Source organism: Juglans regia, chromosome 9, assembly GCF_001411555.2.
Source record: "Juglans regia cultivar Chandler chromosome 9, Walnut 2.0, whole genome shotgun sequence".
NCBI lineage: Eukaryota > Viridiplantae > Streptophyta > Magnoliopsida > Fagales > Juglandaceae > Juglans > Juglans regia.
The window spans coordinates 17,144,525-17,171,910 of NC_049909.1; the positions used below are offsets into that span (position 1 = coordinate 17,144,525).

Below are 27,386 nucleotides of genomic sequence, written 5' to 3' on the forward strand. Positions count from 1 at the left end.
AATTTCTTTGACGAAACTCATGCGACAGGTCGAAATCTGCAGATTATGGCATTTTCAAGTCTTGGCCGATGAAAAGACTGCTGGTACAATAAACGAGTCACGTACGACGTCAAATGAGAAGAGATAGAAGCAGCTGGCTTTTGTGCACTCAAAAGGACAACTTTATGGTCTTTGTGCTAGCTAACATCCATTGAATTTAGTCCTCCATGTGAGGAAGGACCGAAGGTAAGGTATCTCCAACTTTAATTATAGTCTCTATGCACTCAAAACCCTACTCTTTGATCCAAGATAAAATGGCAGACATATATATTACCTTAGGCCTATATTCTGGATTCGAATATCAAATTTAGACATCAAGTTTCAAATAAATGCTCGAAACAAGCTAGTTATCCACTCCCGAGGTTAATGCTGTATCACTTTTATCAGTGGATATATGCGCAGCATAATATAGTCTTTATATTTGCAAATCAATTAATGTGTAAGACATTATCCACAGAGCACTGATATGAAACGAAACTGAGTTGAAAGAAAATCTTAAAGCTAATGTTCATGGCCATTGCTTTCGAATGAAATTTCTTATGACATACACATTTTCCTACATGCATGCACTTGGTCCATTGTGGTTGTAATCTCATCAGCTTCCATGATTCCATCCCCAAGTACTTCAGTCAAAGACATGAAGTTTTGGTACCAAGTACCAACAACAGAGCCAACTTTATTTTACTACAAGAAAAATGGGATTATTTATGATGAGAATAACTATTTGTGATGAAAATAGACTCATTTTAACAGAAAATAGTTATTTTCACATGAGGAAATAACTGGTCATAAATAAGTAATTTTCTTGTCGTGATTATAAAACACTTATTTTAATCTTATTATATTATACAGTTGGTTTAAAAACTACAATAATGAATGTCATGTATCTATATTACAATAGTGATTGTAATATTTTGTATTCATTAATGCTTAAGTACTCCCACCTCACAATTTTAGTCGTTTTTTTATCTAGGCCAGGTCCTCATTATATATAGTTAGTAGTATGAATTAGTCAATCTCATTGGCCACTTTTAACCTTAATCTTTCGACCAATCAATATCACCCAATGATTCGTGGAAATGGATTATTGTCATGATTTTCAATATTCTAATACCCTCGGGAAATTCTAGTGATCTTGATCATTTTGCAACTTGATTATTTATTATATAAATACAAATATACATACTTAAATATTATAGATATATACGTATTATGTTAGGTTAACTATTCCACTTGGAGATATATTCATTGGTCCTGTTTGGATACAAAGGTGAGGTGAGACACCTCATCTCATCTCATCTAATTTTAACTAATAATCTCACTACTATTTACAAACCATCTCAACTCATCTTATCAAATCCAAAATTGTAATATATTACACGAGGTAGCCTGATTCAATATTATGTTATGTGATCTTTGATTTCACAAAATTATAGGTAGCGTAAGGGGATGAGTTTTGTTATATGAATAAATATAGATAGAAGTTGCTATTGGAAACATCTATTTTACACACATGATGTGGCATTATCTAGATCACACATCTCTCCAAGTGAGTGTTGGGAATAATCAACTAGAAGCAGTCACGTAATGAGTGCAAAGTGTGCACTGTTATAGTGACTTCTCTCTAACATTACTCCATACGTACCTCAATAGTATGTTTTAATATATTAGAAAATAATTTTAAAAAATAGGCTTTTTTTTGTCATAATGTATGAGTACTTTTTTGAAAGATGATATTTTTCATCCCGAATTGTAATTATTTGTTACAATATAATTTAAATAATTTTTCTATTAAAACTTAAGTCTTGACTTTAGAATAAATTAAAAGACATTATTTCTCCTTTTATAACAAAATTTTAACGATAAAATCAGTATATGATAGTAATTTTACACACACAGTTTTCTTTTGCATTAACTTTCATATTCTCACACTTGATATATATATTTTTTTTTCTACGTAAAATATAGAGTATGAGACAATAAATAATAATTGATAAGAAGACTATTCTATAATTTATGATGATGCAAGATTGAGCTCAAAGTGGAGTGAAGTTCATCTGAACCTATCTTTGCTCCTTGGGGGCCAGTGGTTGGGATGGGTTGAGTACGCAGCTCTCTTAAAATATTATATATATATATATATATATATAAATAAATAAACATTAAGTGAAGGAATAATTAATAAAACCCACCTGTCAACCTCACCAACTCAGACCCCTCTCATCCCCCTCTCAAAAACTAATATTATATTCCGAAATTAGAAATAAAAACCCATCTTCCGACTTCTATTTCCCATTTTAGCCCCTCCATTACTCAAAATCCCAAGCTGTTATAAAACTGATAAGTTTCAACTCTCTGTGTCTCCGTCTGTCTTCCCGGCCCCCTTCCCCACACACACATTATTAATGGAGAAAGGCGAGGGCTCATCGATGGCGGAGCATGAAGAAACGCACAAAACGACCCACCACCTGGCGGTCCCACCCGGGTTGACCCAGTACGAGTTTGACGAGTTGAAGCGGTTCGTGATCGAGTTCCACACCTACAGGCTCGGGCCCGGCCAATGCTCCTCCCTGATGGCGCAGCGCATAGACGCGCCTCCCCACACCGTCTGGTCCGTCGTTCGGTGCTTCGACAAACCCCATACCTACAAGCACTTCATCAAGAGCTGCACGGTGAAGGACAACTTCCGTATGGTCGTCGGGTGCACCAGGGACGTGAATGTCATCTCCGGGCTTCCTGCGGCTACCAGCACCGAGAGGTTGGATATATTGGACGACGAGCGGCACGTCACAGGGTTCAGTATTATCGGAGGGGAGCACCGGCTGCAGAATTACCGGTCGGTCACGACGGTGCACGGGTTCGACGGCGACGGGAAGGCCCGGACTCTGGTTTTGGAATCGTACATAGTGGACATGCCGGAGGGGAACACCGAGGAAGACACGCGTGTGTTTGCGGACACCGTGGTGAGGTTGAATCTGCAAAAGCTGGCGTCTGTCACCGAAGCCATGGCCCGTGGCGGTGACGGTAAATCCGAGACGATTTAAGAAAAAATAAAATACAACAAGGATTTCGATCACAAAGAAAAGGTTGCGATCTTCTGTGCTGTCTGTTCTTTTTTTCTTTTTTCTTTTTTTTCCTCTGTTCTTTTTAAATTCCCTCTGAAATCGAGTTTTTGGAGCATCATGCATGTCTTTATTTTTGGTTTCAACGCGACCTGAAAAATTACCAAAATATCCTCCTCTTCAAAAAATCACGTGATTATGTATATGAAGTTATGAACTTCAATGATAATTGGCCTACGTTGGAATTGCTGAAAGATAAACCATAAAAACCAACGCACATGTATATAAAATGTTGGGGGTGAGGATATTGATGTATTTTCATGTGCCATTGATGTGAATACGATGTCTACTGTTGGATGAAGAGATGGATCAAAGTCATTGAGTTTCGTTTTTCCTTTTCATTCCATTGAACTTTTCCTCTCTTTTGTTTGAAGCCAGCCTTCACATGCATTTTGTTTCCGAGTGAGAATGACATTGAAAGCTACTCGGTAGTATAGTGATGATCTTATAATTAATTTATTTCCTATCGATCGATCAGCATCAATCAGCTAGATTTTAATTTTACCCTTTTTTTTCACGTTTCTAGTTACAAGAATCCAATGAAAGATTTGGGTTCTTCATGATGACTTTCTCCTTCGAATCTACTCTCAATACAAGGGGCTAATTAATTTCTTGCTGGAAATGCTGCTAGCTGTGACTTACAATCCAAGAAACCACTCTGCTAAACTTTATTCCCACTTGATGTTATAATACATATATATATATATATATAGAGAGAGAGAGAGAGAGAGAGAGAGAGAGTAAAAGAATTGCATTGTCTAGAAACCTCTACTGGTACACTTTATTCTATGAAATGTCATATTTTGTTGAGGTTTATAAGGGAGTAAAACAAAACCCTATTCACAGGTGAAAAAAAAAATGAAAGCAGGGTTAAAGTTGAATTCAAACCCTACTTTGAGGCCGTTGACATAGCTTGACCCTAGCTAGGGCTTGGTTTCTGTAGATCCGAAAAAATGGACTTGCACCAATCATATAGTATATATGCATGTCAGGTGTAACAGTGCTGGATGTAGGGTTTGATCTTCCTTTTGCTGTTCATAAAGAGAACATGACCACCACATGAGTTAGAGTATTGGTATTAAATTCATCAAATTTATTTTTAAAATTTGATAAAAAAATATATATTTTACATAAATGTAAAACCTTCTTATTCATAATTTCACATTGGATTTATCAAAATAATAATATAATAATTTTTTCTTTTTTAAATATTTTTAATTTTTTCTTTCATATCTTGCAATTACACTAATAATATGTTAAGTAAATAATTTAATTTGATACTTAAATAATTTAATTCAAATTTTCAGTTTAAAAAGAAAAATTAATTAAATCATAATTTGGAATATTAAACCACACGTCATCTACTAATCAATTCTCATATTGAAATATTGAGCATCTACAACCCAATTGAGTCAGATTAATGTAACTCTTTGAACTTGCTGCCATCACACAAAATATTTAACAAGCATCTACAATCAGATTAAATTCTAACATTCAGATTAATTCCAACAATCAGATTAAAAATTGTAACTCTTTGAACTTGCTGCCACATAACATTCATATTAATCTAACTCAACTGATCACTATTACACAAAATAAATGACAAGCATTTACAATCAGCCCACAAAAAGTTTCTCTTCCAGTCACAATTCAGTTTACATCAAGTGACATTAAGATCAAGTGTGAAGTTCCACTTCCAGCCCACTTCCAATTCAGTTTACATCAAGTCACAATTCAGTTCCACTTCCAAAATCAAGTCACAATCAGCTCAAAATACAATCAGCCCAAAAGTTAACCTTTCTAAAATACAATTAATCATTTTAAAAAAACCAATTCAGATTTCTTAGTGGCTACCCTGTGGCTGGGCAGCCACTAAAAGCTGAAAAAACACAATCAGCCCAACAGTTACACACCTCCATGAGGTGTGGATGGAGATTTGTCGAATGTACTTTCGGAATTATTCAAAGAGTTTTTATAAATTTTTCTTTGAATACTAAGGAAGTAGGCTTGTTGCATGGCAGTCATACTAGAAAGATCATTGCTCATGATCTCCGTCTCGAACTTTCTCTTATCAAGTTCCAGTTGTGCACGTCTAACTTCATCTGCCTTTGTCACCCATGCTCTCCTTTCTGCCATAAACAACCGTCTATCATCGGTCATTTTTTCTAACGCACTGTTGAACTCTGCACCACATGATCCTTGGCCTTTCGCTTTCTCAAGTTATCTTTTTCAGCCTTTTTGCCTGGAGGCCTCTCAACGTTCTCCTCCACAACGTCGTCGGCAACTTCACTTGATTGCTCATTAGCTGGACGTTTATCATATGGTTTTCTCCTCGTATTCAGTGAGATCATGTGTTGCTGCCATTTGGGTTGGTGTCTCAAAAGACACCAACAATGATCTAGTGTGAAGTTAGATTTCTCTATCTCTTTGTACATTATTTTTGCTTTTTCAATCTGAAAAAGTGAAGGAATATTGTCAGAAAAGAAATCTTAGATAAATAAATACATTATTAAAGGAAAATGGTACATACCTTGTCTCGCTCGGTCGCACCACTTGGGTGCAATGATTCTACTTGGGCTAGAAATGCACAAAACTTGTTTGTGCATTTCTGGATCACGGACCAATGATTGATCAATGACCCTATCGAACGGTTCACAATATTTGATTTTTTATACTCGTGATAAAATTTAGAAATTCTGTCCCACATTTGAGTGGATTTTTTATCAGTACCCCGTATGACATCAATACTAATGTTGAGCCAACCGGAGACAAGTACATTATCCTCCTCTACAGTGAAAGATGCACATCTTTGAACTTTTTTTGTCGGATGCCTCTTTTCACCTTGAAGGGGAGTTGTTTGGACCAAAACATTAGAATATTGCTCATATGTTAGAGTGTTATTACAACCTTCTCCTCCACATTGTAAAATAGATACAAGGCAGCACATTTGAAAAAAAATATATCAAACCAAACAATTAGCAATACAGAATACAATTAGCAGTACCCAAACAAATTCAGCAAACAATTAGCAGTAATGGAATACAATCTGCAGATATCAAGGCAGCAACCCATTTTCTTTTCCTTAGTTGGAAAAGAAATACTCTATTTCACTCTAACACCATGAGGTGGATTCTTAGACAATAAGGGTTTTTAGAAAATCATTTCAGTAACTAAAAAGGAAAGCAAAGAAAAAACAGAAAAGAAAGAGATGGAGGAAAAGTTATTTCTTCATTTCTTCATTTTGAAAGCATTCATCTAATTCTAGATGTATTTTAAGAAAAGTTATTGCAATATTTAATCAAATACACACGATTTTACATTTCTGCCTATATTACAGTGCCATGAACAACATCACTGCCCATTGCACCTCAGTAACGAAGACGGTATTGACTATATTATAGTGCCATGAACAACATCACTGCCCATTGCACCTCAGTAACGAAGACGATATTGACTATATTACAGTGCCATGAACACTTGAGAGTTGACTAATGCTTTGTGCTCAGCAAGAGGCAGGGACATGTATGGGGAGCCATAATGCAGTCTGCGCAAAAAAATATTATAAGACGGTATTTCATGAAGTTTTGGTTTGAGAATTAGTTAAGAATCTACCTTACAAGTAGTGTAAATATACCATTTATAGTGAGGTTCTAATTACTCAATAACCCAAGATGAAAATATCAGTACTTCTTTAATGCTAATTGAACTTCATTGGTGTACTATATCAATAATCAGATTTGCCAATGATTTTTTCATCATTTAAACAAAATTCGGGTCTAATTGTTTTGGCTTTTGGATAAAAGTGGTGGCTGAATGATTCTTGAGTCATTCTCAAATGGTTTGCCAAATACTAATTCTTTGGATTTGAATCTGATATAAAATCAACTTAAGCTATTAGTATTAGTCGCATAAACATTCATTAAATCTCTTATTGGGACCGAGAGTTCAGTTATTCAAATCTAACTTGAGCAAGCGCCTGTGACTTTCGTTTGTTTAGGTCATTTTTATTTAATTTTCTGCAAATAAAATCTTATTATAATCACATCTAAGAGCATTTTTATCCGATTCTCTATAATTTTCTCTAAATTTTAGTTAGAAATCATACTTCCTATAATTTTCTTCTAAATTTTATTCATCTTAAAAAAGAGGGATGTTACTCATCATCCTACACCACACTTTATATATTTTACTTCCTACAAGGTTTTTACATTTCTACCTACATTCTTGATTAGACATGCTTAATATTCCACTCTCAATATTCTGGTGACTTTCTTAATAGTAAAAACCTATACCAAACAATTTCAATACCAAGCAACGAAACTTGTGTCAATAGTAAGAACCTCCATCCAAACAAACACACAGATTTGCATTTTCAGCCAAGCATTTAGCATTTAAAATTTTAAACTATAATACCCAATAGTTAAACAACCAAGATTGACCCAAACCTAGGAACCCTAACAGTCAGATCATTCATACCTTCGGTAAAAGAGTGAGATTGAGAGAATAAGCGAGCTGCGAGGGAGAGGCAAGAGATAGGGAGCTACGAGCTGGAGCTAGAGCCTGCGATTCGTGAGAACGAGAGAAAGAGAGAAATGGTGATTTGCGAAAGTGAGAGAAACAGAGAGAGAAATGGGTACTGCAATTTGCAAGAACAAAAATGGGGAGAAAAGACGCGGGGAGGAAAAAGGAGAGAGATAGGGGGGGGAAAAAGCCGTTGTGGGATTAAAACACAATAAAAAATATATTTGCTTGATGAATAGTAACACTTCAAATTTGAAGGATACTATAAATTTACTGTAGCTCACAACTTCCCATCTCTCCCTTTGATGAATCCAATGCAGCTGGATTTTAATTAAATTCATCAAATTTTACATTTAGCTACACTTTTGATGAATCCAATGCCAATGCTTTTAGGGATCGTTCAAGTCCGAATTACAAAGTCATTCACTGAAGAATAATTATCATTACTGTAATAATTGAATAATTTTACGGCCTAATTCATCTCATAAAATTAAGAAAAATGATTTGTACAAGTTCTAAATAGACAAACCACATACAAGTCTTTATAAAAAAAATGAACTCTATCTTAAAAAAGTATAAAAAAATTATTCTTTATTAATGAGACTCATTGTTTTACAAAATATTTATATGAGACTTGTCTATTTGAAACTTGTATATAACATTATTCTAAAACTAATTCTATAAGAAATGATTATTTATTTCTTAAAATATACATAAAATCTTATCGACATATAATATAAGATTATTCTTCAATAATAATAAGCATATAGATGGGTTTCTGGGTAAGCTCAAAGATATTACAACGGAGCCCATTTCTGGCAAGTCATGCATCAAGAACTTGAGGCGGCATTCTGTTTTGAGCTTCAGGCCAAAAAAAGATAAAACTTCTGATCTATAAAGAGCAGTTAATTTGCTCAGAAGATTCAGGCTCTCCAATTTATGTCTTTTATTTTATTTTATTTTTATTTTTTGGGGTACCAAACCAAACTCTTTTTGAGTTATTTTAAGTTTTGTCCAATAATATTTACGTGTTACTAGGCCTGCATGCATGCATGCCCTTACCAACCTCTCGATCTCAATTATTTGAATTTCAATCTTAAATTCATCTCAATTTATTATTATAATTTTTTTAAATCTTAATATAAAATATAATAAATAATTCAATTTTTTCAAATCTTAAAATAATAATAATATTAAAAAATAATATTATAATAATATTTTATCATCTCAACTCAACTCAACTCACTTCAACATCCAAACACTAATTTGAGTCCAAACTTAGATGTTTTGGTTAAGTGTAGTAAATGATCTATGTATTAAAATCTACCATAGATATGACTTCTAATGGAAATGTCAGATCTTCTTTCTAGAAAACTATAGATGGCATAGAGAAATGATTAGCAACTAATTTTTTATTTTTTAAAATTTTAAAATGGGTAATTTTATAATGATAGTGTACGTGTATGATGATGTGAGGCCGACAAAGGTGGCCGTAATTCTTTATTTATAAACATGAGAAATTCTATTTACAGTCTCCACTTAGGGACTGCATGTGCAGGCCCTTTATTAAATGAGAAAAATCATCATTTCAGGAGGGATAGTTTTGTAATTTTTTAAAAAATTAAAGATAAAATTGCCTAAGCTTATATTGTAATCTCCAAATGGGGACTGTATCTAGCATTGCTCTATAAACATTAGATCATTAATCGTGAGTTGGTGAGATGAACAGTTATTGGTCTTTACTCTATGGGAATATATTCAATTCATAAATTACTATTTACTCTAACGGCTCATATTTATAATATTTTCATAAGATGTAAAGGGTTTTTCATAAAATATGAGATATTTTTTATAAAATATAGAATATAAAATAATGAATAGTAATTGATAATAAAATTTTTCTTCCTCTACTCTATCTATATATATAAGTATTGTCAAATGATGATCTTCATGTCAGGTTGCTGACATGGCACTTTGGAGTTGTTTTTGTTTGGTAACAGTAGGCAAATGAAGGAAATGAATACACTGATTAAAAAGAATGAGTAAATTTTTTATTACTGTTTTAGGGTATACGATATTTTCAGGTTTGTTCACTTTTTTTTTTTTTTTTAAGAGAATGCAGTACTAGATTTACCTAATAGAACCGTACAAATCATTTCTGTAAAAAACTGAACGGCATTTGCTTTTTGACATTATCGTTTTCATTAATATGTAAGGCAAACTGTACCCACGATCTCACTAATTAGTATAAGAAAATATTTTAATCACAAAAAGATTATATAAAAATAATTCTATAAATTAACGTGATTTAATATGATTCGTTAAATTATAAAATTATTTTTATTATAAAATAGATCTAACGGATCAGATAAAGTCACATCAGATTGTGAAATTATTTTTATGTAATTTTTTTATGGATGTAACAATCCTCTTAATATAATATTATATATATGAGATTTTGCTAGTGATGGATATACTATTATCTTTATTTTAAATATTAATTTAAAAAATATATCTTAATCTATTTCATATATTTAAATATATCTTAATAAAATTTATAAAATATTATTATTTTTAAATTAATTCAGATTATTAGAGATTACTCGTCACCAAAAGAGAGCATGCCCCCAACAAAAGGTTCGGAAAGTTGCATGGGATTGCGAAGAAGATTATATCATCAGTCTTGTCAAAATCTCTATGTGAATATCCATTTATCCAAATATTCTGAATTGGTTTGGATTGAGAAATATTTTTAATTTAATTTATTTTATTATTATAATTTTATTTTAATTTTTATATAAAATATAATAAATAATTTTAAATTTTAAATTTTAAAATAATAATAATATTAAAAAATAATATTTTATTTAATTTTTTAATTTTCATTTAAAATCATCTCATTTCACTATTTAAATAATTCGTTACTTTTTCCAATGGACAATATTAGTGTACATATCAAATATATGCATCTAAAATATATACATCAGGATAAATAGTTTTTTTTTCTTTTTATATGAAAACTTTTTAAATATCTTTAATAAAAAATATATAAAAATTCATTAATATTCACTTTTTTAATTATTAAAAAAATAAAAAATAAAAAAATATAATTAGAGGGTTATTATACTAATAAATAAACTCTTTTCCTTTTCCTTTTCCTTTTCCAATAGGAAAACAATGCGAAGGAGCTACCTTTCATGATTGTCTGCGGCACGTGAAGAGCACTAATCCCACGACAGCAAAGTCTTTATAAAACGACTTCCCTCTTTTTCAGTAGGCGAGGAGGCCAATTTCAGTGGATGCATGCAAGTTGCCAACTTGATAATTAAGGTGCTTCTGGAATTCGGATTGAAACGAGTTGGATTCAGTTTAATCTAATTTTAAAATAAATTTAATATATAAATATTTAATTTTAAATTATTAAATTTATTTTAATTCAATACATTTTTATACGTAAGATTTATAATTTTTTTAATTTTTTATAAATATATTTAAATTCATCTTACATCTAAATACATCTAAATTTATTTTTTTATGAATCTCTTAAAACTCACTTTATTATCTCAATTCATTACTATTTATAAAAAACTTAATTCATTTTAATTAAGTTCAACATACGTTTGACTTAAGAAAGATGAAGAGAAACGAGAAAGAGGAAGAGTGGAAGCTACAAAGAGCAGCTTATGCTTCATTTACTTTCATAAAAAATTTTATCTCATTTAATTTTATCTTATTTAATTATTACAAATTTTTTAAATTTTTATATATTTTTATATATTTTATTTTATTAAATTTAAAAATAAAAATAATATTTTATTTAATTTTTAATTTTAATCTCATTTCTTCTTATCTTTAAAAAGAAACGGGGCGTTGAGGTTCAATCATGCATCAATCTGTATTAATGGCAGGGAATCTTTCCCCCAGCTTTTGAGGCCTTTGTTTTGTTTATTTATGGTTCTGTTTGCGAGAAAAGTATTGAGAAGTTGGTACGTTTATTGAGAAGTAGCGCATGACATTTATTGAAGTTGGTACGTTTGGATAGTGAAAAGTATTGGGAAGTGTTGAGAATGTTTGTGAATAATAATAAAAAAATAATAAAAAAGTAATAATAAAATATTAAATATTAGTAAAAAGTAGGTAAAAAATAATAAATAGTAGAAAAGTAGGTAAAAAGTAATAATAAAATAAAGAATAGTAGTGAGAGTACTTCAGTACTCTCACTTGCCAAACATAAGACTGTGTTTAGATTATAAAATACTCTCAATTCATCTCAACTTATCATTATAATTTTTTTAAATTTTAACACAAAATATAATAAATAATTTAATTTTTTCAAATCCCAAAATAATAATAATATTAAAAAATAATATTCTAACAATATTTTATCATCTCAACTCAACTCAACTCAACTCACTTCAACATCCAAACTCATCCTAACTCGCCAATGAAAATGCCCATCTGTAATCATCTTTTTGTTTTTGGTTTGTTAATTTGTTTTTGGTTTTCCTGGAAAGCAATAATAATTATAAAAATAAGAGTCGGATTACTATGTAGTCCAAAGCTGCTCAATCTAACCGCTTAACTAAATTTATTATTATTTTTTGAATTTTTTTTATTCAAATTTTTTATCATTTTAAAATATTTTTAAAAAATATAAAAAAAAAATAATACACTAATAATCAATTTTTTAACTATTAAGTAAAAAAAATTAAAATATATTAAGTATCAAAATGAGTGAATAAAATAGCATTTCTCTAAAAATAATATATATATATATATATATATATAAAAGAGTGGTAATATTTGATTGTCAAAGTTATCTCAATCTATTTCAACATGCTATTTTCTCAATTTCTCGTAAAAAGATTAAATCAATCTCAATTTATTTTATACATTTAAACATGTATCTCAACTTATTTACATTTAAACATATTTCAATAAAATTTATAAAATATTATTATGCATAAATCAACTCAAATCATCTGAAATCACCTCATCATCCAAATACAGCCTAAAACAGTCAGTTCTAGAAAACAAATTCAAAAATACAAGTAATAAGGATCAATCCAGGCAACTCTTAAGGATAAATTTATATGTCTCTCTTTTCCAACAATACGGTTCAATTTCTATGGAAAATTAAATAAGACTCACTTTCTATGGAAAACTATACATAGATATAGTGGCTGTCTAACAGATCTATGCATGATTAGATATTGCTTTGGTTGTGTTTGTGTAACGAAGTGATATTAGATATTCTGTAAATAGTAATGATAAAATAATGATAAAATAATAAATAATAATGAAGAATTATCAAAATACTTCACTATTCAAGCGGAGCCTTTTGCCCCTTTCTCTTGTTTAATTTGTTGCTAGATTATTACTTAAAAAAAAAAAAAAAAAAAGCTGTTGGGAATGATTGATTGTTGAACTAATTTCATTTTATGATTTAAAAGGTGAAAATGGATTTACCCGTCCTTTTCAAACTATTATTTTGTATTCCAAATTATGAGTTGAGATTAAAATTAAAGCTTCAAGGTGGAGTGGTTCCAAAACACTGCTAGGCTTTTGACATTGAGCAGGGGTGGCTGATTGTATTACCTCGACCCCAGATGCAACTAAAAGATCCAAGCTTTTGTGCCTTTTGACCTCAAAAATCTCAAGTCAGCCCCCTTTTGTGCTAGCCCATCTAGTTCACAATCACCTCTGCAGTCTGCAGTATCATCTTTAGCCAAAACCTTGACACACACCAACTTACATGGTTGATGGCAAATAGTGTAAACGACACAGATTGCTGCGGCGCCCTACATCGGAACTTAATCCTAGATCCCTAATTTGAAGTAATATAAAGGCATGCAACCTTGTATTGACCTAGCATCCAATGGAAAGTTTAATTATACTTAGCAAAGCCAGCTTAAACTTGCACGAGAAGCCCCAGGTAGTTTACATTAGAAGCCTACGTTATTACACTACAATGACAAAAATTCCAAAATGATAAATTTGGGTTTTCAATATTCAAACATATTAGAAGGCATCACTCCAACAAGCAGCCATTTTTTTTTTTCAAAAAGTGCTATTAAGAAGACTAGGCCCCCATTTGGTTACAAGATTCAGATGAGATCAACTCAATTCAGTCTAATTTTAAGTTGAATCTAACATCTAAACATCCAACTCTCAAATTACTAAACTCATCTCAATTGAAAACCTCCTTACACGTAAGACCCACAACCTTTTTCAACTCAACATATCTTTATATATGAGATCAACAATCTTTTTTAATTTCACATAAATAGTACTAAACTCATTTTAACATCCAAACACATCTAAACTCATTTTAGATGGATCTCACATAACTCACTCCACCAACTCAACTCACTTCTATTCATAAACTACCTAGTTCAGCTCAACATGCAAATCCAGCCTAAATTCATCAAAGGCAGTACTCGGGTCACATGGAGTACCAACACAACAAATGGCAATTAACCTGCGTTCTTTGTACCATTGACCAGCAGCAATTTATTAAACTGCTTCATAACACAGCCCAATCTCTTTCTGAACCAACTAAAAACAACAAACAAGTAGTTTTTTCTATTATAAAAAGTACAGCTCGATGTCAAACCAATATTTCATACTCAGAATTGACATCTCACACAAAAAATGACCACAGAATCCATAAAATAATTCTATCCACTTGACCCCACTCAAATAATCCGTTGGCTGCACTGATGAGGCCTATTATTTCAGAGTTTGAAAGCCAAGTCAATGAGTGGTCTTGCTAAGCATGCACCTCATTAAACTTATGCATAGCTGAAAATGGACTTTCAAAACCTTTTACTCATGCATTATACTGCATACATCTTTGGCCAATATTATGCCCAGAAAATATCTATAAGTCTATGGATATTGCTCATAATATATATAGGTTTCAATTCATATAAGTACTTCAGGAAATGGTTCACGTCGGCATCAAGCATTATACTAATGATGGCAATATTGTTTGAAAGACGGGGGGAATGGTTGGGAAGCAAGCAGACATTACTATGGAAAAATCGATGCAACATGGATGAACACAGGAGCTATTAAAATTATCATAATCCAGCAAAATCTTGGGATCCCAGTATATACATGAGATTGTCGCTACATCTTATTGACATCCATAAGGCAGATTAAAACCTAACCAATGTCTGCAACAAATCTCTATACAAGCATGCCCCTTTAAGTGAGAATTTAGCCATATATTCAACAAATCAACAAACAAAAAATGGATAAAAGTATTAACACCAGGCAGATAGAGAAAAGAAGTTGAATTTGAGATGAAAACAGTGGATGCAGATAAATCACACGGAAAAATGTATAACATGTTTATGACTTGACTTAAACTTCGGTAAATTATCCATAAAAAATGAGATACATATTTTGTAGATACATTGTGATACTCTTCCCCGCCAATCACTTTCCAACACAAATCAAGTCAGTTCATAGAGAAACTGGAACTGCTCAAACAACAAAATATTTATTATAATACCAGCAGTTCGAGAAACAACAGGCCAATTAGCTGAAGATGAATTTAACTTTAAACAATATAATATTACAGTCAAAATATTACAAAAAACATGAGAATTCTTGCCCTAGATGTCCTGCATTAAAACTTTTTATGTCTTTGATCCTGCCTCCTTTCATGTTACAGCTCTGTCCAATTGTCCAGTTGTGTTCTCTGCCCTTCACTACGTCAACTAATGTAAGAGTTGCCCAAAAAGAAAAGATTGCAGCCGTTTCAGAACCCACTATCAAAACAGGCTATAAGATAGACAGCAATGAATGAGAAACAAGATAAATGAAACAAACACTGAAAGGACCTCTCACAGCAACAGTGTACATTACATTTTCACAAAGGACCTCTTACATTCCCACGAGAAGGGGATGCATAAGGATACCATCCCTGATCAAGCAATAATCTCACAAGCATAAGATGCTCTGACAAGGATTATTGGTCCCTCCATCTTGGACTTAGGATTGGAAAGAACCCTGAAGGGGATAATGGAAATAGGCCTGGCGAAAGTGGAGGTTGAGGCCCTGGGCCTAAAATCCCTGATTGAGCCATGGGCGAAAATGCAAAATTGGGTGACAGCGGAGGAAACTGCATCCCGGGTGAGAGCGATGGATATGGTGATCTCGGTGACATCCAGTTCAAATAACCAGATGGGGATGGCAAGAGGAACTGAGAAGTTGGAGAGGGCAAAAGAGCAGGACCATTCATCTGCGGGGAAGAGAGATTAGGCATAGGTGGTGCAAGACCATTCATTCTTGGGGATGGGAGAGAAGGCATGGGAGGATTAGGAAGTAAAGCAGTTGACCGTGGCTGACCCTGAATTTGACCTGGAAACTGCGGTTGTGATTGAGCTTGAGCTTGGTTGCCCCTTGGACCTGGATCCATTATTGAGTTTTGAAGGTATCGCATGTAAGCTGAGATAGGAGACTCAGCTGTATTTGGCCAAATTGGGTCCCCAGGTGTCAACGGTTGCATTGGTGTGGGCGAGGGCTGTCGAAACTGACCAGGTCTGACAAAGCTATTATTGTACACCATTGGTGGAGGAGCAGCAGGGACAGGCATCGGAGGGGGCATATGAGGTCGGTTGATGGGTGTTAATGGGGGAGGCCGAATTTTCTGCAGCCGCATATTCTGGGGTTTAGGTGGGTTGTTCGGGGGTCTATGAAGAGGTTCTTGAGAAGGCGAACCAGTAAGCTGCTGAACAATGTTCCGAAAGTCGTTCTTGCTGATGTTGTAAACCTGAGGCTGAGGTTGTTGCCTAGCAGGATTATTTCCAAAATTTGGTTGGTGCAAAGGACTCTTCTTTATATTTTTCCCCATTTTATTCACACCCAAATTATCATTATCATGCCTGTTCTTGGAGTTATCCATTTGGTAAAACTTAAAAACCCAAAATCACACCAACAAAGAAATACCGCTTTTTGCAAAGTCACACAAAATCAAATCATTCATATGCTTCAAAGCGGTACCCAAAACTTTAAACTGGAGCTCAAATGCTGTCAATCTTTCATAGAATCCAGCCTCAATCTCCAACCCTTTCAGCAAACTATATACTTGATTTTTCTATACCCACAAACCATTCACGTCTTCAAAAGAAAACCCAGAACCTCAACATTCAAGCTCAAAACAACCGTGAGTCCGTGACTTGTTCCGATTGAATAAGCATAGAACACAGATCAACCCCACAAAGAGCAACAAATGGCAAACCTGAGAATCAGAAGAAGAAAAACATACCCTTTTCTTCGCTCAGTGCAACCAACAAAATCCAGATTCAATCAGCTTCATAGAACCCGAAAAGATTCCTCAAATCTCAAGCTCAGATACTTCAATTATACCAAATTAAAAATCTGAAATCTGGCACAAGACACTGCCGACAGAACCCAAACCCACAAAATTAGGCCAAAGGTGAACCGCCAATATTCTAAAAGATCAATTCGAAGTTGCCCAACAAGAAATCCTCTTCAGGGGTGTACAAACTTAAACAAGAAATAAGCAAACGTAAAGAAAGCAAGAGACAATGAAGAGAGACAGAGAGGGATCGGGAAAATTATGCCTTGACTTGTGGACCTGAACACCAATGAAAGTCCAACTGCATATTCTCCTTCTTATTTTTCTTCTTCCTCTCACTCTGTGCCTCTTATTTCTCTCCACACGAATACGTAACCCTAGGGGTCGAGCTGAACGGAGACTAACCTGCCCAAAAGGTCAACAATGAAACGAAATGAACGAACGACTCTTATTTTCTTGAGAGAAATGGGCAGTCTGGGAGGACCCACCAGTGGAGGGACCCGGTGACGACTGGCATACGTTAAAATTCATCTGAAACTGGTTTCCGGGTCTGGACGTCTGCGAGCAAGAGAGAGAGAGTCGACAGAGCTCAGTCAAACATCGACGTAATTAACGCCGATATCGCCTCTCAATCTGTGTGACTGTTTGTCTTTGTGTGTGCTTTTGGAATTCCTTTAAAGATGATGAGGGCGTTGCACTTTCCACTGGATCTCCATCTAATTTCTTATAATTAATATTAAAATTATTCTCAAAGGTCCAAATTCATAGCAAAATAGGAAAAAATTATGCCAAACATATCTCATAGAGAATAAAATCAAATCTATCACAAGCCTGCAAACCATTATGATTTTCTAATTGTTAAGAAATCTCGAAATAATGTATTTGAGTAATGATATATACAGTTATGAAGTATGTAAGCACCGTGTAATTATTTTAAAAAAGAGTGAGGTTAATTATTAAAAAAAAAAATTTATGTAGATTCTGTATTGATTTATTTATTTTTAAATAATTACACGACGTTTGCATACTTACGATTATAACTATCATTTCTCAATATAATACCAAAAAGAATAAACACCTATGGGGCCAAACAACAAAGGTTTGTAAACAAAAAGCAAACAATTACAAGAAAGATTACACCTTTATATCTCTAAATTAACACCCATTTTTTGTACTAGGTCATCAAAATTTCGCTTTTGAGAACTTGGATTATTATTTTTTTTTTTGTTACGTGCTTTTGTAATTTAGCACGTGGATAAAAGCGAAGAATGTCGTAGCTTTTATAGTTAGCAAGACATCATATCATCAATTTGTAGATGAGACGTTGGTCTGAACTCTGATGGTGTTTTACTGTTTTATTCCATAACTGATCAAGCAATATGTACTTGTTAATTCTATTTTAGTTCGGATTTCTATAGATACAAAGATTTACACCCTTCAAATGGTCGAAATTAAAATTATCAAAAAAGTGTACACGACTAATAATATAACTAATATTATCGTGAATCCATTATAATTAGAGAAGTGATACAATTACACAGAGATTTTACAAAATTAAATATATAAATTGACATGATTTCATATTATACGTTAGATCTATTTTATAATTTAAAATATTCACATCAATTTATGAATTTATTTTTATAAATTTTTTTTGTAGCGAAAATATTTTTTAAAATCCACGTAAAATGTAAAATCCACATCAGTATTATATTGAATTTATTTTTTAGCAAATAGATATTTTCTTGTGATCAAAGGGGATGCATGCCGCCTACAAGTTAGGCAGCTCACGCACTGCCTACTTTTTTTTTAGCAGCCGAAGTGTTTGTAGATATGTTAAAGAGAAAGCCCTCAAATCTCCCACACCGATACACGTTAAAGTGGCTGGACGTGCGAATGTGAGTTGGAAGTCCCATTCATTTGACCTTGAAGAGAACTGTTGCATTGCCCTTATCACAATGAAGGATCGACGCAGGCCACCCTTATAAAAGTCAATGATTTTGGTGGAAAATCATGACTCTCTGATCTTTATCTTCTTTCATAAGCATTAATCAGAAAACTTCAAAACTCGTCATCCATGCATTTAAGATCTCTCAAAGCAAATCTACCCAACTTATGTACCACTTCTGTTGAAGAATCAGGCTAAATATAAATTGAGGTAAGACAAAATTTAAGTGACCCGTTCTTAATTATAATATAATAAAATATAAATTATTATATTCAATATTTTTCAATAAAATGAGGCTTTATTTAAAATATTTAAATGAAAATTTTGAGTTTATATTTAATGCAAAAATTTAAAATGAGGCATCATTGTAAATTTTATACCTCAATTTAACAAGATCTTAGAAAAAATTATTTAAAAATATAAATTAATCATTGTATTAAATATTAAATTTAGTATTATGGGACATTGCACACATTGAAAAATGTAAATATTATTTAAATTTGATTTCATAAAATGATTTTTATATTTTTAAAAGAAAAAATATTTTTACTTTAATTTTGAGGACCTCGCATTGGATGGATCCTTAGGCAATCGCCTAAGTGGCCTTACCATTGAGCCGGCCAGAGTTGAGTTATCCGACTTCTTATGGTCTACTCTATTCCCAATATATCATAAGATGACATGTTTTTAAAAAGTAGTATAAATTTTTATCGCATGTCGGCCTTTAATTGGAAAATAGTATCACACCATGTGGAATTGATGACTTTCAATAATGTTACATAGAATTAGTTAGTCTCGAACAACCTAGGCAACACATATGTCAACAACTTAGGCTATTTTGAGGTAGTAAACTACAAATTAATCATGTCATCCCATGGAATTTCAAAAATTGAACCTCAAAAGTCAACAGACTATGCCAACAACTTTCAACAGATAAACCAACACGTCATTCTAGTTTTCTTGTCTTATCCATATGTACACGTCACCAAGCCTCTCTATCTTGTTAAAGTGGTAAATGCATGAAAGGGCCAATCCTATGATCTTTTTGTTAGAATATTCTTAAATAGATGGGCCTCACGCTATATTAATGGTATTATGTGAGGCCCAAAAGGAAGTTAATGGGCTATCATTTTGGATCGGAACATATATAAATGACTGATATGGTTTAAGCAAAGAGAGAACTTGGGGGAGGTAGTGACAATTTGTTAGTTTCGAAAGTGGTGATAAATTGGGGGAAAACAATTAATGCCTTAAATGATAAATCTCCTAAAAACCGAGTTTATTGACTTTCTCAATTTCAAAGTATTTTAGAATATACCAAATTAAAAACATAACAAAAACATAATATAAGCATGCACAGTATATATATATATATAATAAGTTTAATATATTCATAACAAAATTTAGATTTCATAGTACATTATCTTGCATTTAGATGCTGTTAGGGACAAAATTGATTGGGTCCAACCCGTTGAACACCTATCACTAATAGTAAGAGAAGAAATAAAACAAGAAAATAAGGTAGGAAAGAGATAAAGTAACGAAAAGATAAACTAAAAGCAGTTAGCTCTGACTCCTAAAAGGAGAAGGCTTCACGAGATAAGTTGGACTCATTCACTCCAAGCTCTTCACTTACAAACTCTACCTCATATAGCGACTCCACCAAGTCTCTCTTAAGGGAGGCATCGTCTTCAACCTTCTGAAATCTTAGATTTCTCTATTGTATTTAGCGATATGTGAGGCCATGAGAAATTACAAAATCACCAATCATAGTGGATTTTGCTCCCAAACAACCTGTGGAGGTAGGCTTCTATACCGAATGACGTAAATCTCTGTGTGTCTTTTTATTTATTTTTATTTTATGGATAAACGTGAAGAGTTCCGTATTGATGCCTAAATCAACATCATGGGCTGGAGATAATTCATTCATCCCTTTCTGCCTGTTGTGCAATTTTAGGCATTAACAATTGGCACCGTCTGTGAGATCGACGAAATCTTTTGCGCCGGAATTAGGCTAAGGATATTCTCTGACTCATGAGATCATCTTCAAAAAATTAGATAAGATCTCCTCAACTTTGTTATTTCCTATTATTTATTCTCTTAACATTGCAGCGAATGGTAAAACGAAAAAAATAGAGCAGGAACACTAGAAGCATATGGCACGTGCGGCATCGTGCACTGCGTGCACCAAGTTCCTTCAATAGGTAGGACCTACAACCAATGTTTTGAATACCGTACTGGAAGCCGTACCGGTCAAGGCATTGGAACGAAATATTTTGGTACCGGTATCGTTTCAGGATAGTCAATATATGAATAAATTATATATAAATACATATATATATATATATATATTATAAATCATCTAATCTGAATTGGGAGTAAAAAAATAAGTTTGAAAAAAAAAATTGAAGGTCGAAATATAGGCCGATATTTGGGCCGGTACGAAACATATATGGTACCTGTACCGGCCCAGCGGCCGGTACGGAAAATATCGGTCGTACCAGCGGTACGTTGAGACCCAAAACATTGCCTGCAACCACCACCCCCATATCGCCAGCAAGGTTTGACCCCTCCATCGGTTGTTCACCACAGCAACGCGCTATGCGCGCCTTGCACATTGCAGGCAAAAAGATTGACGAGTGGCTAGAGGCCCCCACACCGGCGTCCATGAGATGACGAGCCCACCACCAACCACTACCCACACTGTCGGTGATTTCTGTTGCCGGTGGGGTGGTTCCCCGATGCCGAAATTCAATCATGTCGGGCACAGAGCCGCAGACAGAGGTTGAACATTCTTGTGCACCCTGAAGGTCTAGCAATTGACCACCACCTAGCTCATTGGCATCGTTTTTCGTCAGAGACTAGGTTCCCGACCTCAATGGAGTTCCTCACCACCATCTGTCTCCATTCTCATTGACTGTCGACTGTCACTCGAATAATTTTCGGTCACCATTGTGAAGGCCTACGAAACACAGAAGCTCCACCCACCGTGAAGCTCCTCGGCACCTCTACTACCTGCGGCAACACCCCTCCACTACTGCAAATCCCTTCTAACTTTGAAGCTCACCCAACCACCGAACTAGAGATAGAGACTGCCGTCTGTAGTTCCTACCGCAAAGGGGGCTCCCACGGAAAGGACAAACAATGTGTAACTTCACTGCCCATGCCCACCATTCCTCGCCATCATTGTGGAGAGTAATGATCTCATCAAGCAGTGCACTGCCCATGGCGAACAACAACTCCAAGGTGGGCAACTGACTGCGGTGAGCAAAGATTGTAGGCAACTGATCGTGCATGGTGAAGAAAAAGCAACAAACAAATGAGCAACCACTCTATGACCGGCAATTGATTGCTGCGAGCAAATATGGTGGATAACCGATTGTGCATGGCGAGGAAAAAGCAACAAACAGATGAACAACCACTTCATTACGGGCAACTGATTGTGGCGAGAAAGGATGGAAAACAACCGAGATCGCGAGCAACTGATTGTGCATGAAAAAAAAAACTCAGGGTGTGATCAACTCCCCATTATGAAAAAATCACTCGATAACAAACAATCTCAATCAAGGAATAGTTGAACGCAACAACCAAATTACTCTAATTTGTTTATTTCAAATTTGCTATTTCAATTTTACTAACGAAATTGATTTTTGGAAGATTTTCCCCCACAAAGCTCCTTAAGGTTCCACAGGAAACCTAGTGGCCATACGTCCCGAGTATATATTTTGCTGGGAATCACCTACGTGGCACGAAAAATCGACTACGAAGCCCCTTTCAAGCACCGCTTGGGCATATTAATTTGTTATCATCAGAATAGACTATTTGGTAATGCGGGCATCCCGTGTCCTCATTGTTACTGAAATATAGTTGTCAACGGGCATCACCCATGTGTCACCAGCCTTCCCCACACTCAAGCGAGATGGCTTGGGTTTATAAATTTCAAACTTGTAATTTGAATTATTTAATCTAACATGTTTGCTTCTTTTTGTTGGTATGATCGAGCTCTAGCTCCCATTGCAACAAAGCAGTTGAGCTCAACTTTAACATTAACACGGTTGACGCATCCTCTCACTACACTCTCATCGTTAGAGTTATACGGTTGAGGCATCATCTCGCTACACTCTCATTGACAAAGTTACATGGTCGAGACATCCCCTCCCGCTACACTTGCATCGCCAGAGTTATGCGGTCGAGGCATCCTTCTACTACACTTGCATGGCCAGAGTTACGCAGTCGAGACATCCTCCCGCTACACTCGTATCGCCAGAGTTACGCAGTCGATGCATCCTTCCTCTACACTCGCATCGCCAGAGTTACGCGGTTGATGCATCCTCTCGCTACACTCTCATTGTTAGAGACTCAGAGTTATGCGGTCGAGGTATCCTCTCGCTACACTTTCATCGCGAGAGTTACACAGTCGAGACATCTTCCCACTACACTCATCGCCAGAGTTACGCGGTAGAGGCATCCTCCTGATACACTCACATCGCCAAAGTTAGGCAGTTCAGGCATTCTCCTGCTACCCTTGCAGCCGAGTGACTCCACTTGAACCATCAACGCGGTCGAGGCATCCTCCTGCCAAGTACAACCCAAGTGTCTCCACTCATTACAACTGCCGCCAGCGAGTTACCTTTAAGAACGAGCCTCTAAGCTCTACAATCGCCTCAAGCGGGTGTCTTTTGGGAACAAGTCGACTGGCTTAGCAATTGTCTAAGCTGGTTCTAGGGTGTCAACGAACATCCTGACTAATTAACACATGTTACTACAAACAAACTCTTACGTATACATTAAAATGAAAAGGCACCAACAAAAAATTGCAGCATGGGGCAAAGTCCACTAATGCCATCAAAAACAAAAAATGATCACCAATCATGGAAATATGCACACTTTACTAACAATAAACAGTTGCATACAATTATCAATACACTCAATTATCATGCAAACGTTCTTGCAAACAAACTTCACAGGGTCCCATCCTCTGAGACCCTTACTATAAATTTCACAAATTCTTCTTAAGGACCACTCATCGAGATCTCTATAGCATTGCAAAACAAGTGAAAAACTATAGATCAGTTCCTAGAATTGCTTTTTCTATAGTTTTTTACATGTTACCTCTATTACGGTTGACTTGAAGATTCTAAAGGCCTTCTTGGTAAACAAGTCTGCCTTAAGAATCACAAGCATCTGTTATGGATAAAATTGACTTGGTCCAACTTATTCAAAATCTATCACTAATAATAAGGGAATAGATAAAGTCAAGAGATAAAGCATGGAAGAGATAAGGCAAGAAAAAGATAAACTAAAAGTAGTTGGTTCATACTCCTAAAAGAAAAATGCTTCATAAGATAAGTTGGACCTAATCACTCCAAGGAAATAGATCTCTATATAAGGAGGAGACTCTCCACAAGCTCTCTATGTACAAACTTCACCCCACATACCGACTCCACCAAATCTCTCTCAAGGGAGGCGTCGTCTTCAACCTTCTGAAACTTCAGATTTCTCTATTGTATTAAGCGATATGCGATGTCATGAGAGATTGTAAAATCATCGATTATAGTAGATTTTTCCCTCAAACAACCCGTGGACGTAAGCTTCTATGTTAAAATATGTAAATCTCTTTGTCTCTCTTTATTTATTTTTATTTGGTTATTTCTTATTATTTTATGGATAAACGTGAAGAGTACCGTATCAACATTCGAATCAACATCGTGGGCCGGAGATAATTCCTTCCTTTCTTTTGGCCTATTGTAAAATCTTTACCTTAAGACCTATAGTGGGATAGAAATGGACATATAAAGTGTATCCTACAACATTTAATTATATTTGAAAATTTATGCATACAGCTATAAATGTTATGGGACCCACTTTGTGTGTGTATATCTCTCCCACTTTAGTATATGATAACCTCGTATAAGAAATATACACTACAGAGGATTGTCTAGACCCTGAAGAACACCTTTTTCAACTGTCATAGTTTTATTGAGGATAATGCTTTAGGCACAAATAGATCACACAAAAATAAAGCCACGAACTGACGTGTATGGTTTGATGTAGTACGTTAGATTATAAAACTTATTTTATTATAATGTAGTTCTAATGTATGATATGAAATCACGTTTGTTTGTGCCTTTTTTTTTTTGTGAAATCTCTTGATGTATGTAGCACTTCTCTTTACAGAATGTAGCGAAACCAATGAGTAAAACGAACATGCAGAACAGTGATGAAGAGAATCATCATATCAATGAACCCGTTGAAATATTTATGCTCGGTTTGGATACAAGAAATATTTATTCTTATCTCATCATTACAACTTTTTTAAATTTTTACACAAAATATAATAAACAAATCAATTTTTTCAAATCCTAAAATAATAATAATATTAAAAAATAATATTCTAACAATATTTTATTTAACTTTCAAGTTTTATCTCAATTCAAATTATCTCAACTCACTATCCAAATGAAATCTTAATTACCTAGAGGAGACATATATATTAGGATTCCTTAGGTAATAATGCAGCTAATTCCCACGACAATACATCCCACAGAAACATGAATTAGCATCACTGCACTGCACAATTATTCCTTTCTTTCTTTCTTTCTTTTTCGGGATGAGTGTGTACAAAATTCTTGATCACTTGCAAAATGCACTACAGACGATCTTCTGACTCAAATATAAGCACGTTTAAGCCCTCTCCCAGAATGAACTTCAACGGTACGTCTGCATGTAATCCCCAACGATCAAATAACCAAGAAACACGAGACTGAAGGAGAACAAAAACCCTAAAAAAGAGGGAGGGGAAAAAAAAAACAACAGAAAGATGGGATATATGAGTAAAAGAGCTAGAGCTGTAGTCATTTTTCAAGATTTTCTCCCTTTCTTGTCTTCCGCCTTTCTCAGATCCTCCAAGCTCCAATCCCTTCTCATTCCACTGCTCCTCACCAACCTGGGCTCCCTGCTGCCTTCGAATGCAACAGATCCTTCACTAATATCTCGAAGATGTCCCGTCTTTACCTTCTTCTGCACCGGATTTGCAAACCCACTTCTCATTTTCTCGTAGCCGTAGGGCGGTGGAGGAATGGTCCCCGACCAGATCCTCTCAATCTTTGCAAAACTACGTTTCCTGGTCGGATTTGTGCTGATGTCATATTCCTTCTCAGAGTCGGACAAATTACTCTTCGTGGAGTTGCAATGAAGGCAATTCATGCTCATGGTTTTCTGAAATATCCCAAGAAAGCTCTAGGGTGGGATAAGACGGGGGAAGAAGAGAGGTTAAAATATAACGATGTTTGATTTGATCATCGTTGAATGGGTGCCAATTGGTTTTGGTTTGAAGTATAAAGGAAATGACACCCGGAAAAGCAGCTCAACCATTTCTAATCTGGGATTTCGACAACCTGTGCCTTTGACCGATCCAATCTGCATATTTAACATGTTACACAACGCTAAATTCAAATATTCTGTCTGATTTCTGTTGTCTGGCGGTGGCCTTTTGACCAGTGTTCTAGAACGTGGCAATATGAATATGAGTTTTTCTTTCCTAGGTGGCCATACAAATATATAGGAGTTGATCAAGATCTGAAACCTCAAAATGTGACCAACCTGCGGAGTTTGAGCCATTAAATTAAAAGTTCTCCATGTACGTTGTATCTACGTACCTTGTTTCATGGTCTCATCCAAACTGGGATTGGTAGTACTACAGCTTTTCACAAATCATGGATTTTATGCTCCTTTTAACCTATTGTATTAACTAATCGTCTTTTCATTATTTTCTGACGTGATATTGAATAATTAACTTCGAAAAATGATAACATCCCACTAATTAATTTCCTACAAGAAATTAAGCTTCTAGCCATGGAGTATGATTTTCGTACCCAAAACATTTCGCCTGCAAAATGCCTAGTACTGTAATTCCTTCATCTTATAACTGCACGTGTACTCAAATGTAAATTTATAAAACCCAGATTAATAAAAAATAAAATAAAGTTAATAAAACCCAAAGTTCATATCCATAGTAGCATGAGACAAAAAAGAATATCTGCAAATGCGAAAAAGCAAAGCAAATCCCCCAACCAGCTCTACTTTGACTGCTGATTTGACCCTTATCTTGGAAAAGTAAAGAATTATTATGAGAGAGAGAGAGAGAGAGAGAGAGAGTTTTCTTTGTTCTAGTGAGCTTTGTTAACAGCGATGTTATGTCCATCAGTGATCTCAATCTGCAAGTTTTACCATTAGCTCGGACTTCACCAACAAAGAAACTTATTCGCGTTGATGCTGATCTGATCATGATGTCCTGTCTCTGTGGACAATGGCTTGTGAAGATTATGGATATGAAACTTAACATCATGTTCATGTCCAACAAGATTAAACTTCTTCAAATCATATCATTGTCAGTCAAGTGTGTTTCATAATGTCATTGGTA

The 27,386-nt window shown here is 34.5% G+C and overlaps 3 protein-coding genes across 3 annotated transcripts; 1 reads left to right on the forward strand and 2 right to left on the reverse strand.

Annotated features, from left to right (window-relative positions):
- The first annotated feature begins 2,305 nt into the window (after positions 1–2,305).
- On the forward strand, positions 2,306–3,462 carry LOC108984084 (abscisic acid receptor PYR1-like). Its single transcript, XM_018955912.2, has one exon. The coding sequence runs from the start codon at positions 2,445–2,447 to the stop codon at positions 3,081–3,083; it is 639 nt and encodes a 212-aa protein (XP_018811457.1). The 5' UTR covers positions 2,306–2,444; the 3' UTR covers positions 3,084–3,462.
- An 11,711-nt stretch (positions 3,463–15,173) lies between these two features.
- On the reverse strand, positions 15,174–17,716 carry LOC108984092 (protein HAIKU1-like). The gene has a single exon (XM_018955921.2). The coding sequence runs from the start codon at positions 16,597–16,599 to the stop codon at positions 15,664–15,666; it is 936 nt and encodes a 311-aa protein (XP_018811466.1). The 5' UTR covers positions 16,600–17,716; the 3' UTR covers positions 15,174–15,663.
- A 7,804-nt stretch (positions 17,717–25,520) lies between these two features.
- Positions 25,521–26,268, reverse strand: LOC108984088. Its single transcript, XM_018955916.2, has one exon. The coding sequence runs from the start codon at positions 26,174–26,176 to the stop codon at positions 25,826–25,828; it is 351 nt and encodes a 116-aa protein (XP_018811461.1). The 5' UTR covers positions 26,177–26,268; the 3' UTR covers positions 25,521–25,825.
- Between the last annotated feature and the right edge of the window lie 1,118 nt (positions 26,269–27,386).

Coding starts and splice junctions, on each gene's coding strand:
- LOC108984084 (XM_018955912.2), top strand. CDS start 2,445: ATGGAGAAAGGCGAGGGCTCATCGATGGCGGAGCATGAAGAAACGCAC.
- LOC108984092 (XM_018955921.2), bottom strand. CDS start 16,599: ATGGATAACTCCAAGAACAGGCATGATAATGATAATTTGGGTGTGAAT.
- LOC108984088 (XM_018955916.2), bottom strand. CDS start 26,176: ATGAGCATGAATTGCCTTCATTGCAACTCCACGAAGAGTAATTTGTCC.